Source organism: Hyperoodon ampullatus, assembly GCF_949752795.1.
Source record: "Hyperoodon ampullatus genome assembly, chromosome: 1".
Taxonomy (NCBI): domain Eukaryota; kingdom Metazoa; phylum Chordata; class Mammalia; order Artiodactyla; family Ziphiidae; genus Hyperoodon; species Hyperoodon ampullatus.
The window spans coordinates 27,775,528-27,791,899 of NC_136914.1; the positions used below are offsets into that span (position 1 = coordinate 27,775,528).

At 41.0% G+C, this 16,372-nt stretch overlaps 1 protein-coding gene across 1 annotated transcript; it reads right to left on the minus strand.

Annotated features, from left to right (window-relative positions):
* Positions 1-8,199: 8,199 nt before the first annotated feature.
* LOC307049500 (HMG box transcription factor BBX-like) lies at positions 8,200-11,020 on the minus strand (the record flags this gene model as incomplete). The annotated part of the gene is given in 2 exon segments (XM_079699071.1): positions 8,200-8,293; positions 8,295-11,020. Coding segments are annotated over 2 exon segments (2,820 nt in total).
* Between the last annotated feature and the right edge of the window lie 5,352 nt (positions 11,021-16,372).

Consider the following 16,372-nt stretch of genomic DNA (forward strand, 5'->3'; position numbering starts at 1 on the left):
GCGTGCCTCTGTGATTTAGGTTAGAGCTTGTGAGGTCAGACGTGTGGTGCGGTGCAGTGGGAGGGTGTGGAGGCATGGAATTAGGTCCTTGCTCCTCGGTAACCAGTTCTGGCCCAAGTTATTAGAAAATCTCTGGAAAGAGTAGTAATGTTCACAATAACTAATTCTGTGCATAAAGATCAACTTAAGGAATTGACAAACCATTAGCCAGACTCATCAAGAAAAAAAGGGAGAAGACTCAAATCAATAGAATTAGAAATGAAAAAGGAGAAGTAACAACTGACGCTGCAGAAATACAAAAGATCATGAGAGATTACTACAAGCAACTCATGCCAATAAAATGGACAACCTGGAAGAAATGGACAAATTCTTAGAAATGCACAACCTGCCAAGACTGAATCAGGAAGAAATAGAAAATATGAATAGACCAATCACAAGCCCTGAAATTGAAACTGGGATTACAAATCTTCCAACAAACAAAAGCCCAGGACCAGATGGCTTCACAGGCAAATTCGATCAAACATTTAGAGAAGAGCTAACACCCATCCTTCTCAAACTCTTCCAAACAATTTCAGAGGAAGGAACACTCCCAAACTCATTCTACGAGGTCACCATCACCTTGATACCAAAACCAGGCAAGGATGTCACAAAGAAAGAAAACTACAGGCCAATATCACTGATGAACATACATGCAAAAATCCTCAACAAAATACCAGGAAACAGAATCCAACAGCACATTAAAAGGATCATACACCATGATCAAGTGGGGTTTATTCCAGGAATGCAAGGATTACTCAATATACGCAAATCAATCAATGTGATACACCATATTAACAAACTGAAGAAGAAAAACCATATGATCATCTCAACAGATGCAGAGAAAGCTTTTGACAAAATTCAACACCCATTTATGATAAAAACCCTGCAGAAAGTAGGCATAGAGGGAACTTTCCTCAACCTAATAAAGGCCATATATGACAAACCCACAGCCAACATTGTCCTCAATGGTGGAAAACTGAAACCATTTCCACTAAGATCAAGAACAAGACAAGGTTGCCCACTCTCACCACTCTTATTCAACCTAGTTTTGGAAGTTTGAGCCACAGCAATCAGAGAAGAAAAGGAAATAAAAGGAATCCAAATCGGAAAAGAAGAAGTAAAGCTGTCACTGTTTGCAGATGACATGATACTATACATAGAGAATCCTAAAGATGCTACCAGAAAACTACTAGAGCTAATCAATGAATTTGGTAAAGTAGCAGGATACAAAATTAATGCACAGAAATCTCTGGCATTCCTGTACACTAACGATGAAACATCTGAAAATGAAATCAAGAAAACACTCCCATTTACCATTGCAACAAAAAGAATAAAATATCTAGGAATAAACCTACCTAAGGAGACAAAAGACCTGTATGCAGAAAATTATAAGACACTGATGAAAGAAATTAAAGATGATACAAATAGATGGAGAGATATACCATGCTTCTGGATTGGAAGAATCAATATTGTGAAAATGACTCTACTACCCAAAGCAATCTACAGATTCAATGCAATCCCTATCAAACTACCACTGGCATTTTTCACAGAACTAGAACAAAAAATTTCAAAATTTGTTTGGAAAAAAAAAAGACCCCGAATAGCCAAAGCAATCTTGAGAACGAAAAACGGAGCTGGAGGAATCAGGCTCCCTGACTTCAGACTATACTACAAAGCTACAGTAAACAAGACAGTGTGGTACTGGCACAGAAACAGAAAGATAGATCAATGGAACAGGATAGAAAGCCCAGAGATCAACCCACGCACATATGGTCAACTTATCTTTGATAAAGGAGGCAGGAATGTACAGTGGAGAAAGGACAGCCTCTTCAATAAGTGGTGCTGGGAAAACTGGACAGGGACATGTAAAAGTATGAGATTAGATCATTCCCTAACACCATACACAAAAATAAGCTCAAAATGGATTAAAGACCTAAATGGAAGGCCAGAAACTATCAAACTCTTAGAGGAAAACATAGGCAGAACACTCTATGACATAAATCACAGCAAGATCCTTTTGGACCCACCTCCTAGAGAAATGGAACTAAAAACAAAGATAAACAAATGGGACCTAATGAAACTTCAAAGCTTTTGCACAGCAAAGGAAACCATAAACAAGACCAAAAGACAACCCTCAGAATGGGAGAAAATATTTGCAAATGAAGCAACTGACAAAGGGTTAATCTCCACAATTTATAAGCAGCTCATGCGGCTCAATAGCAAAAAAACAAACAACCCAATCCAAAAATGGGCAGAAGACTTAAATAGGCATTTCTCCACAGAAGATATACAGACTGCCAACAAACACATGAAAGAATGCTCAACATCATTAATCATTAGAGAAATGCAAATCAAAACTACAATGAGATATCATCTCACTCCAGTCAGAATGGCCATCATCAAGAAATCTAGAAACAATAAATGCTGGAGAGGGTGTGGAGAAAAGGGAACACTCTTGCACTGCTGGTGGGAATGTGAATTGGTACAGCCACTATGGAGAACAGTATGGAGGTTCCTTAAAAAACTAAAAATAGAACTACCATATGACCCAGCAATCCCACTACGAGGCATATACCCTGAGAAAACCATAATTCAAAAAGAGACATGTACCAAAAGGTTCATTGCAGCTCTATTCACAATAGCCCGGAGATAGAAACAACCTAAGTGTCCATCATCCGATGAATGGATAAAGAAGATGTGGCACATATATACAATGGAATATTACTCAGCCATAAAAAGAAACGAAACTGAGCTATTTGTAATGAGGTGGAGAGACCTAGAGTCTGTCATACAGAGTGAAGTGAGTCAGAAAGAGAAAGACAAATACCGTATGCTAACACATATATATGGAATTTTTTAAAAAATGTCATGAAGAACCTAGGGGTAAAACGGGCATAAAGACACAGACCTACTTGAGAATGGACTTGAGGATATGGGGAGGGGGAAGGGTAAGCTGTGACAAAGCGAAAGAGAGGCATGGACATATATACACTACCAAACGTAAGGTAGATAGATAGTGGGAAGCAGCCGCAGAGCACAGGGAGATCAGCTCGGTGCTTTGTGACCGCCTGGAGGGGTGGGATGGGGAGGGTGGGAGGGAGGGAGATGCATGAGGGAAGGGATGTGGGAACAGAGGTACATGTATGACTGATTCACTTTGTTATTAAGCAGAAACTAATAAAAAAATTAAAAAATAAATAAATAAATAAATAAAAAGATCAACTTCAGGGCAGGAACAATTTTGACCACTGACTGCAACAAGGAAACAGTGGCCACTGAACTTCTAAGTACAAGGTTTCCTCTTTTCCGTTATTAGCAAAAATCATACCACCGCAAATAAAATTTGGCCAGGAGAGGAAACTTTTTGTATGTGTGAAGAAAATGTATATTGATATTTTTAAGGAAAGCGTAGCACAAACAGATGGAGGTGTATGAGGGGAATCAAATGTACTTGTCTTGTTGTTCACTCTTTTGCTGCTTCTTTTTCTAAAATGTATGATAATGTCCCCAGTGAAAAGGACAAGGTCATTTAATACGGGGTATAATCAACTTCACTATCACTTCCAAACTATATAAAAGCAAAGCAGTCCATCAGACTCTGAATACATCACCAGACATATCTGGTAAGATGAACTGAACCACTGTTTCTTTTTTTATTGTAAGTATGATGTTAGTCAATCTAAATAAGATAACTGTAAAATAAAAAATCCCCAAACTCAAATAAACACAAAATCCAAATCTAATTCTTTGGGAATGCTTGTATAAATAAAAGCAACACCTAATTAACAATTAGTACACTCTTTATAAGGTGCAAAACAAGATCCTATGTGGGGAAAGCTAAATTTTAATTCCCACCTAACAGTCACTCTGAATACTTTATAGGTCAACTGTAATAAGAGCATTTGCTTCTACTGCCCATTTTCAGCAATACATTGTTCTCTCTGGAGAAGGTGGTTTGGGAAGTCAAAACACTGCAGTGGAAAACAGTGGCACTGACGGTAGAAGCAAAAAAAGACAAACCTTTGAAACAGGACTTACTGAAATTAACCGTTAAAGCCGAGGTAGCCCATTAGGATTGGCCTTATCTGAGGGCTCTGTGGAGCAGTGCAATCAAAGGTGAACCTTCTCACAGCATCCCGTACACCCCGACTTTCCCTTTACAGATGAGGACTCCAGGCCTTGCACGACTTCCTTCCTTTTCCCCCAAGAAGCGGCGATGCTTCCCCTTTGCTCTATGGATGCTGGCCTCCAGCCTCCAGCTGCTGGTCTCCAGAACACTTAGGACTCATACAGTACTTTAGCAGGCAGCATGGTCCCACTGCTTCACATTAATGCCAAATGCCAAACTTGGAACAGAGTTACTTGATATTCCCCATCCCTCCCCCGGAACTGGATAAACAAAACATGTCATTCAGTTTTCAGCTTACTCCTAGTGCTCTATTGATTTATAATCTGCTTGAGATTTTACATAGGTGCAAACATTTGCAGAGGAGGAGCCGAGGACTACAGAGTGCAAACAAAATTTTCTATGACTCAGGCAGAGTAGCATCTGACTTGATAAGAGAGTGACAGGGATTACACAAGTTGGATTCTAAATAACCAGACCCGTTCAGATGCTCCTTTTTGTTCATAGTGTTCCATCCCTTTTTTTCTCTGCAGCAGTTTGAATGGCAGGAACTATAATAACAGTGACAACGTGGGAATGAGTTCAGCATGGCTTTGAGGGGGCGCTGGTAGAAAGCTCATCTGACGGAATTAAATAAATATATTTTCGGGGGGGAAAAGACTGTCAGAATTACAATGGTATGATATATCCTTTTAAAAAAGAGGGCTTTCAAGAATTCACCATTTTGATCTAAAATCTGGGACCTAACCTAGTTTGGGGATAAGAACCTGTGTCTTCAAAGTGGCTGTGGGACCTTTTGCCTTTTCCTGGCCTCATTACAGTTATCCAAACAAATAAACACTTAAGAAGGGCGTCTTACAGTATTTTCTCTCTTTCACTCAGCTTCTTAGAGCTGCCGCTTCACTAACTATAATATACTCTACACACTTCAAAACTACATAGGAAAATACCCAGAATAACTAAATAAATAAAAGGCTAAAGAAAACTGGAACAGTACTGTGTCTCCATCTGAGACTAAATCATCCACTTCCAGCAACGCACAGAAGGGCTAGGACAATTTTGTTCAAAAGATTTATACACAGGTTTGAATCTAGAAATTAAGGTAAAAGCATAAATATTGAGAATTTCAACTAGATTCAGAATGGTTTCAGAAAGATATGATACAACAATTTAGAATAAAACAAAAGCAGAAGAGCATCATATTTTGGTTTGCTTGAGATATACATAAGGTGCAACAACTTTTTCTCTTGAGGATGCTTGAGGGACAAATGTTAGTGTAGATGGTGTTTGCTGGCAGATGAAGGTACACACCATAGCAATAGGATTTTCCAAAATAAAAAAGAATGAGAGAAGTGAAATGAAAATGATAAATGGGGGAGGGTACTACATGTTGGTCTGCAATATGTGTGCTCACAAATGTTGTTACCTGAAAATACCAACACCCCTCTCCAGTGGATTCAGGGCATGAGAAAAGCACTATTTTTGAAATCAAGACATTACTCAGAGAAATGACAAGGTGAGTGTCGAAAAGACTATAAAGCTTTGCAGGATTTCTGCTACTCTCAGTGCCTAACCGCTTAAAAATTAAGCATGTCTACAAAAAGGTGGGTTGTTTTTTTTTTTCTAAAGTATCTGAAAACAGTCGTATCCTGTAGGTTGCCCTCTATCCCGACCCCTGCCTAAGGGAAAAGCCACTGAGGTTTAGGAAAAGCAGATCAAGTAAGATATATTAATCACATAGAAAAAAGTCATCTTTTGTTTTGCTTCTTTTTAAAAAGGGTCCCATGAATATACAGCACTCTGTTAAGGAACTCTAGTGAAACGTAATCAGAGGACTGGAGGAGAGGGCACTGGCAAAAATAGACCTATTCTAACATGTTCTAGAGAATAACAAGTTAGTGCCACTGTCAAGGTGCATGTTCTGCACCAAACAATTTTTGTTGTTGATTTTATTTTTTTTTTTTGGATTTTAGCTAATTATAAGTTTTAAATCACTGCTAGCAAGTGGTCCAGAAACTCCAACAGCCACCAACACTGGGACCCAGCAATTTTCAAACATTCACTTTGTGTTTCGAAATTTAGAAAATATTAATACAACAGCATCATAGTAAAAATATCATGCTAAAATCTGGGGTTGCTCACCTGATTTATTTCTGTGTGAATGGGGCTAAGCTTCTGCCTCTGATTAACCTTGCTTACTAATTCCTTCTTCCTCCATGCCCACAAGGAATATGCATTTTTGAGGACACCGTTCCAATGCCCTGATGCCCTCTTTACCTGCTTTGAAAAAAAAAAAAGCCCAAATCTCTCTGTTCTTTTTCAATTCTGTTAGTATGTTGTACATGTTTTCCCGCACCGAAACTGAAGTAACATCTACAACCGTGAAAAGCTAAACCTAGTCAGTACTAATAGAGTCATTTTTTTGTATGGCTATTAGGTCAAATTACGATTAGAAAAAAAATCATCATTACAATTCAGTCAAGTATAAATAAGATAGCTAGATAAAACCTTGTAAACTGTCACCATTTAGAGATCTAATTCAAAAGTTTCCACCTTGAACTAACACTATCAAAATTCCGCCACTTTGAAAACCAGTAAAAATTATTGCTGGAATCCAATAATTAAAATTTGGTAGTTTGTGCTGTGATGCAAGAGTGGGGAAATACTTTGTGCTATGGAACAAATACCCTGTAAAATCTGTAGCCGCCGACTAATTTTGATTTATCACTTTGCATCTGTTGCTAAGAAACAAGATACTGTGAACGTCAGGTGGTGGAGTCAATATGTTGAATGTTCTAAGCCAGTTAATCCAGTTGCACTGGAATATGTATAGTTGGTTTTATGCTCAAAAGCAACAAAACATGAAAAGGAAACAGGAAACTTGCAGGTGGATCTATAACTGCGAGTCCCACTCTGGTCAGGCACACCTCCCTCATCAATACCTCCGTAACCACAAAAACTCAAAATGGCTCTAAAAACCTGCAGTGCCAATTAGGCTGTGCATAGCAATTGCTACCCGTCCAGTCTGTCTGGGATGCATGTAAAAGGGCTGTAGCTCAAAGACCACACAAAGTGAGTGTGTCTTCAATGTGTTCTCAATAGTGAAGTAATACTAAGGTCACTTCTGAATACTATGTTTCTTTTTTTGTCTGTATGAACGATCCATTGGTCACTCAGACCCTTGTGTAAAAATAAAAGAATCCTCAAGGCATGAAAACATCAGTAATCTGTAATCTGCTGGACTCTTCCCCTGTCTGGGAAAATATTCGCCACAATTGGACCCAAGCAAATTCTTCTTGGTCACTCAAGGCTAAGAAACAAATTCTGCTGTAAGAACTGTAATTTTTCTTCTTCTCTCTCTTTCTCTTTTGGCCAGCAAACTACCACTCTGGTGGCAAATATAAAAGTGCAGAATAGATGGACCACAAGGCCGAGCATACACCGCTAACACTGGTACATCTGCCTGCCCGTGCTGTTTGGGAGTCTCTGGAAGAGGCTTTTTAATATTATTCTACAATATAAATGTAGGTATAACCTATTATATAAACCATCTTAGAACATAAACCTCCATGTACAAAAAAGACTAAGAATATCTAATAATAGCTAGTGCAGTGTGTCAGTTTTTGTTTTTTTGTTTTTTGTTTGTGTTTGGAAAGAATAACTAGGTAATATATGAAACTAGTTTCACACTCTCTGGTTGGTAAAAGAGATGCTGGATGAGCTACAGTAAAGGCAGCCTTTTACCAAGTTACCACCTATTACCATCAAAAGCCTTCAATAGAAAGCAAAGCTCTAGGATCATCCCATTTCTGCTCATTATCAGACAGACAACATCACCCTCAAAGACTCTGGGTTCTGAAAGAACAAACTGGCCCAGGGTGCCAACTTCTGCTTCAAGTGAATCTGGGCCGTGTAGGGCAACAAGCACTTGTTTGCTGTCTCTAGTTTCCACCACATGGACTCACTAGCATCTCTCAATAAAGACAAGGCTAGGGTAGTAGGTAAAGCACAATGTTTTACAATTAAAGGGCGCTTCACTGGTCAGCGCAAGAAATAAGTACAGGAGTCTGGGGCATTTCTTTTGGCTGTCCGTCATGGGTGAGCGGAGTGGATCTCTGACTTCTATGCATTTTCCACGGCAGCCACTCCGGCCAGCGCAGCGAGGCTGAAGAACGCAGACACGGCGGGCATCTCCGGGGTGCTGCTCCGCGTCTCCGTGGCCTCTTGGTTGTGTGAGCATTCGTCATTGCAGCCTGTCTCGGTCACCTTAACGAGACTCCTCTGCAGTTGTTCCTTTGGTTTGTCATCCAAAGTACCTCCTGCTGGTGATACCCGGCCATCTGCTGTCCTGACAAGGTGTGTGATCTTGGTTTTCCTTGCTTTTCTCTTTTGACTGCCCACCAAGGGTTCTTGCACTGTTGTTGGCTCTGGAGTGTTGGGAATGGATGGGGCATTTTTAACCTTATAAGCAGGCTCTGTGGTGTTTCTGTCTTCTGAAAATATGGCTTCTGTAGGGTGAATGGCAGCCAAGAAGAGTTGCTTGTTTGACCATTTATCCCCACTTCCTTTTTCCGGACCATTAGGCTTCTCCTTTTTGTGCTTGTATTTGCTGACAATTTTGTGGAATAAGTTCTTTTTCTGAGACTGGAAAGGACCTTTGCTGGTTTGGGTCGGTTCTGAGGACATATGTCCAGTCTTCTTCTTTTTTCTTGGGACAGGTACACATTTCTCGTCAAATGTAACAGGACTATACTGAGGGAGGCTGTGGAATTTCTTTTCAAATTCTTCACACAGCTTTGCTGAGCCAAGGAGAGAGTCTTCCTTTGCCTTTGTCTTCTTGAACTTCTTGCTTCCACTGGTCCCACTCTGGTGAAATGTCCAGCTTTCTTCATGCCAACACTCTTCATGATCAGAGGACTTTCCTTTTCCTGACCTTCGTTTCCCTCTGCCAACATTAGCTCGCAGAGACGTGAGCATACCCTCAGACACCAGGGTTTTATAAAGAGCACCTTTGCAAGACCTCTCAGATTTCCGGGAGCCACAAGTCTCTATTTTTCTGTGACACTCACTGTCCTCAGGCTTGGCCTGTCCCGATAGACTGGGTGGTAATGCAGCCTCCGTAGGGGTCAAAGGTTCTGCTTTTATACCCTCTGGTACCTCACCAGAAATGTTCTTGCTGGCAGAAATACTGATAAAATCTTGAGGTCTTGACTCTTGGCTGGTGTCTGAGGATTTCTCCTTTGACATTTTCTTCTCTCTTGATTTCACTCTCTTCTTTGGTGGCTTGGCATCCAAAATGCTTCCCTTGCCACTCGAGGATGTATGGACCTTCTTGCGAGGGGTATCTCCAAGCTTCTCGATGCCCCAGTCTCCCTTTGCAACAGCTTCAATGGTGTACATGACACTCTCGATATCAGATTCCGAGGACTGCCTCTTTTGGCAAGTCTGCTTGGGTGTGGATTTATCATTTCCATGTCGATCCATTTTGTTTTTCTTCTTTTTCTTTTTTAGCTTGTCTGGTTTGCTTAATGCTGTGGGATCCTCGATGATCCTAATGCCATGAGGATGGCACATGGGATCCTTTCTACTGGGAACATCGCTTATTATTATCTTGCTACTGCCAGAGTAAGAAAAATCAGGGAAGTGACTACATTTTTGATCGTCTTCTAATTCTTCCTTTTTAATTGCTTTAGGAGCTTCCATTTCTATACCCATTATATCATCCATTCGCAGCTCCTCAAAATTTCGTAATTCCTTAGAATCTCTTACATTTTCCTTAGCTGATGTTTCAAATTCTGCTTCTTTCTGGAACCTGCCTTCATCGATTTTCTCCATTTTCATTTCTCTTTCTTCCTTGCCCTTCTCCAATTCTTGAATTCTTCCGCCATCTGATTCTTTGGCTTTTATTAGCTTTGATTCTTCCATTTTCACCCCCTCTGATGCCAGGCACATCTCTGCCAGTTGAAAGAGGGCAGACTTTCCACAGCGTTTTACAGGTTCAGCACCGCCCAACTGTGAAGTCTTCGAACAAATCTCTGCAAACTGAAACAAGGCTGATGCTTGACATTGTTTTGACGCAACATCAGGGTGGGAGGTACCTGAAGATATCTCGGCAAACTGAAATAATGGTGACTTCTGACGCAATCCAGAGGATTCTGAAACATCAGGCCTGCAAGTGCCAGAGGATATCTCTGGTGTCCCAAGAACATGTTCTGCAGCTAAAAGCAGCATGCTCAGGCCTCCCATTTGAGTAGGATCAGCCATCCCAAAGTTAAGCTGAGGCATTTCTTCAGGCTTTGTTTTCTTGGGGCTTGGCAAGGCTCTTGAAGAGTCAGATGGGAAGGCCCATAGTTTCTCCCGTGGATTGACAGTGGATGTTGGGGATTTCACAGGCTTGTTTGTGGTAGCACACCATTTGTAGCCAGGATTTGCTTTCATAAATGCATGTTTATACTCCTTGGCCATGTCTGTGTATTTCTGCTTTTCCTTTGGATCGAGAACAGCCCACCAATCAGCTAGTATCTTGGTAGCACCTCGGTTATCAAGCCTGGGGTGTTCCTGACGTACAAGAGAGCGATGACGTTTGCAAAATAAGAGAAATGCATTCATTGGTCTCCGGGCTCGCTGTTCTGGTGATTCATCATCTTCAGTTTCACCATCTTGCTCTAGACCAGCGGCCCCAAGAAGTTGAACCTTATCAATATCCTCCTCTTCGTCTTCCTCTTCTTCCTCTTCTGAAAAGTCAAGAAGTTGCTTTGCTAGCAATGGATGCCACTGAAGGCACTTTCGTTTTGGTCCTTTTCCAGCTCCTTCTCCTTCTGCGGAATAATCTTTATTTCTATTACCGCCTTTCATTACTCTGACCGGTCAAGTCAAGACTTTCCATCGTGATTTCAATGGAACATCAGAACTTCCAGCTTCTGTGATGCAGCAGAATTCCAGGAAGGCAAACGGAAAGTACACAGGGAGGAAGATGAACTGCGGCAAAGCCTGTGTCATATGATACTGACTTCGCGGGTTCGCCGGGCGCAAGGGCGTGTGTGTGGCTCGCCCTCAGCGGCCAGTCAGGGGTTCTCTATGGGAAAGTGGAGAGAGAGGAGCTCGCGGAGCCGCTCTGCCTCCGCTTCACTGCACACTCCAATATTCTGAGTTTTAAAGAGTGACTCTCATAACCAATAAGGACCTACTCTATGGCACAGGGAACTATACTCAATATTTGGTAATAACCTATAATGGAAAAGAATCTGAAGAAGAATATATATATATGAATCACTGTGCTGTACACCTAAAACTAACACAACATTGTAAATCAACTATACTTCAACTAAAAATGATTAATTAATTAATCTAATTAAATACAATTTCCTCCCTAAAAAAATAAGAATGACTCTCAACTCTTCTAAACATATAAAATATTTTCTTAAACCTTAATCCACCCACTCCTGACACGTTAGGACCTGAGGCAAGACTGCGCTGTGCTGGAGGCTGAGGCCCTGCCCTCCAGCTCTGGGTCTGCCCCGTGTCCTGTAGGGCCTTGCTTACGGGACGGAACGTGGACGCCCAGCCACGTAGCCAAGCTCCCGCCTCCCCTGCTGCACACAGATGAGCTTGGTCCCCTGGGGCCTGCAAGTGTCACATCTGTGGCTCGGCTCGTCTTCTAGACCATGGTCGTCACCTGGAAGCTTCTTAGAAATGCAGAATCTCAGGTCCCACCCAGACCTACTGAACAGTAGTCTACTTTTTCATAAAATCTCTAGGTGACTTATGTGCAAGTTAGAGCTTGAGAGCCTTTGCTCTCACGTGGGAGGCTGAGGTCAGAGGCACCCATCTCTTACGTTTAAGAGACGCCCTGTTAAAATGCTTTGTTCGTCTTCTGACCTCTGAAGGACTTGAGAAGATACTGGCCAATGATCAGTTCTGTTCAATTCCTTCTTGGACTTAAGGTACATTCCAAACTATAGTTGATTTTTCCTCTTATACATTTAATTTTTTGCGGTCAGGTAATTTTCCTTAAGCTGTTTTCTTAGTTGGAATGCACCCCACCCACCCTACTCTGTCAATATCACCCGCATCAGGGTGGCCACCTCTTCCGTGAAGCCCACCGCAATACCCCAAAGAAAGAGCTTCCATTCTGACCCCATCCTCCTTAGTTGAAAACTCTGGTAGCCCATTCACTGGGTCTGCTCTGGTTATACAACTGAAGCCTCCACGAGACAATCAGCTCCCTGACATAGGAGCTGAGTCCCATTCAGATTTAGATTCTTCATTACCCATAGCTGAGTCTATTAGATTTTAAATAAACATGTGAAATTAAATCTGCCTCTCTTAAGTTTATTTTTGTGGCCCCTGCAATTCTCTGCTTGTGCCAGAAAGGAGATTAAAATAGCCCTGCAATTTTAATGAAGGTAGGTTTTACTCCTGGGTCTTACCACATTTAGGAAAGTGTATACATTTTGTACTTTCATGCAAAATTGTGCTTGGCACCGACCTGGTGGTCACGAAGGGAAGCAAGGGTGTTCTTCGATGAGAATTCTTGGGCAGCTGGGTCTAGTTCTGTCAGTGAACAGTTTTCAAATGGAGGAATTGCTTTAGCTTGGAAAGTAGACCTCAGATATAGGAGGAATAGAGCAGAAGAAAAAGGAACTTATGAAAAACGGAATACAGAAGTATAAAGGAAAGGTAAATTTCTATGACTGGCCCAGTCTTCTGGCTCTGTGTGTCCATGGATCATAACTGGGGAGTCATGGGAGTGCAGAGAGGGGGCAGGAACTTGCAACGGGGAGTCTGTGCTCTAGTTTTGGCTCTTCTGCTAATTAACTGAGCACCTGAGAAGCTCACTAAACATTTGTTGGTCTCTGTGGTCACATCTGAAATATGAACAGTTGTTCAATGCTTCTTAACCAGAGAAGAAAGCTAGAAAAATGGGGGCGGGGGGGTAGGGGGTCTTGTTTAAAGACACGTGGCCAGGTGGGACACCCAGAAATGCGTATTTGCTGGGTTTGTGATGGGCCCCAAGTATGAGGTGCCTTTCTGATATTCAGTTCTGTTTAAGCATCAGTAAATCAGATGCTCTCTTAACATTCCTTCTAGCTCAAATATTCCCCGATTTCATGACTACCAGCCCCGTAGTGAATGCATGGTTAGGAGTCTACGTGTCTGGCAGACACTGCTGGGTGTACCCCTCTTCCTTTAGGAACAAAACCCAAAGTTTTTGCTCCACACACGCCTCTCAGAATAACTATTACATTTCCCAGCTTTCCTTTGGGTATGTCCGTGGACTAAATTCTGGCCAAAGGGAAGTGGTGAGTGTAGGTTCTGGGAGCGCTCTTAAAAGACAGAGGTGTGCCCTCTTGCTTCTTCTTGCTGACAGGCATGCATAGATGATAGTGGAAGATGGGCCAGCTGGGTCAGTGCCGGACATGGGAGCTGCCATAGAAGATGGGAGGGAACCAAGGCAGTGTGGCCTGGGTCCAGGACACCAGGGAGTCGTGTCAGGAGGGAACTTCCTACCCCCAGGCTTCCTTTATGTGTGAGAGAAAGACATTATCATCTAGTTAAAGTAACTGCAATTTTGCTCTTACTCTTTCTTTCAGCCAAACCCATTTTAAACTAAAACAATATGGAGCATGAAAAAGACTTTACGGACTCCAGTTATGCTTCCCAATCTTCATGTCAGCACGAATTGGAATGTCTGTTTACTGTGGCTTCTTGTTTTCTACTTCTGTAAATGTAGTATGTTTATAAGATGGAGAATACTATTGTCTTTTACAGAGAGCACTTCTTTCACAGCCAGAAATTGATGGAGAGGTATCACAATTTTAGGAAGCACAGTTTTCTTTTTATGATTTTATCTTATTCTCTACAAACATATATTATTTCCTTAGCATATGCCATATATATATATATATATATATATATATACATAAAATTTTTGCCCTCAAAAATGGTCAGTCACCATTAATTTTGTGTGAAATTTGGTAGGACCTGAACTACAGTGAAATACCAAGAACTGCCATTTAAATTACATATTATTGCTAATAATTGTTATGATTGGCAATAAGCAAACATGTGGTGTTGAGTTTTTTAAACGCTTCTACATTTTTTTTGAAAGTTTGGGCTTTGACAAGAGCTCATTAGGAAAAAACCTTTAATTCTTTTCCTTCTTATTTATAGTTGAACAAAAATGCACACCTCCACACACCATATATGTATACAATAATGGAATTTGTTTCTTGTGAACTTGCATTTAGCCTGTGAAAATTACCTTTAATGACTTTGAAAGATATTGTGCTTTTTGCACATTTTAAGTTTCTGATGGGGGACAGGGATGAGGGGCAGTGATGGGAGGATGGTGAAAGAAAAAGTATATATATACATATACATATATATATATATATATATATATATATATAAAATTCAGAGCATAAGACCTGCAAAATTCTGGGATTAAAAGTCATGTGAATAATCGTTTCCACTTCCAAACCTCTCTTAATAAATAATGGTAAAATGCCACAGTAGATATTTCAGGCTATTTAATAAAACTCTCCTTCTCTGTCTCTCTGTCTCCTTTCTCTCATACACACACACACACACACACACACACAGCACACCCCAAAACAAACTCATTCTCACATACAGAATAGAAACTAAACCAAATCAAACCATAGAGAAAGATGATTGGGTGGGGAAAGGAAACGGGGACTCTTATGAAGAGCTCTCTCTGTTTACCTTCATTCCTCTCATCCGGGTCAGTGTAGATGGAAGCCAGAGTAAAGAGGGAAAAGATAACAAAAGCCAATAAAATGAATGCCATTTCCAGGTTGGTAAACGGAAGCTCCATGAAAGACCACAAACTTCTTCACCTGCAATACAAAGCAGACACTGGCTTAGTATACACTGGTCCAGAGAGAACTTGTTGAGTAATTATTTATTGTAGAATGAGATTTACTAAGACTTTTTAAGATACTTCTGTGCACCTGGAACAACACACCTGGCACTAGCAGAAATGGAGGGTGCTCTCGTTTTTTGAAATTTGGCATCAGTCTTGGTGTAATTGAACTTATTCTTTGCTGTGTAGATTGGAGGAGAACATGGGAGTCTGAATGGCAGAGTCAATTTATGTTTTATGAGTTTTTTGGACAAAACCCTGGGAGTAAAGATAGAGTATATTTCATATCATGAAGGAGAAAATAATGTTGGTTTCTATCTCACTAACCACACCCAGGTTCAGAGTAATGTTCTTGTGCCTGAAGTTAGCCAGTGTTTGCCAACCAGGTGATAAATCTACAACTGAAGCAATTTTTAGTGAAGAAACCATAGTCTTCAGAGTAGCTGGATCAAACTCAACCCAAATAAAGATAAATGTGTTAACAATTCAACCATGAGAACTTCCAATCTCAGACTCGAAAAAGGAGAGCTCATGTGTCTAGAAAGGAAAGCATAGTTCCATTGGGGGGAAAGGATAACATCTAGTTGGAAATAACCTCTGTCTTTCTGTCTTTCAATGTTTACTACATAAATGTAAAATATTTAAAACACTGCAGACATATGTGGGAATGTTATCATTTTAAGAAGACCCAAAGAAAGACATTTCACATCTTTCCACTGCAACTCATTCCAAATTCCTTATTTACTGTCTATTTTAGGGAAATAACTTCTTGGGGTCTTTCACCTAAGGGTTCAGTCTCCTTTAAACATATTTTTTAAATGACTTCATCATACCCTGTAGTTGAGAGACAAGATTTGAGGTGGGAGTTAGGCTTGCTCTCTTTCCTACTTGCAGTCTTCCAGTGTTGCTCTAGCAGAACAGAGGTGGGTGAGGGGATAAGTTCTTTAAAATCTGCTGGTTTTGAACAGATTTCTGATTCTTTTTTTTTTCTTTTGGACATACTTCTTACAATTGACAATAGTTTGGGGGATATTGATCAGAAGTCTGTAGCTTTTCGTAGGTTTGTAGGACAGAAAATTAGACATGGAATTTATGTGTCATAGGTATGCACATTTTAAGATAGGAAGAATACTACCGGGGCTTCCCTGGTGGCGCAGTGGTTGAGAATCCGCCTGCCAATGCAGGGGACACAGGTTCGAGCCCTGGTCTGGGAAGATCCCACATGCCGTGGAGCAACTGGGCCCGTGAGCCACAACTACTGAGCCTGCACGTCTGGAGCTTCTGCTCCACAACAAGAGAGGCCGCAACAGTGAGAGGCC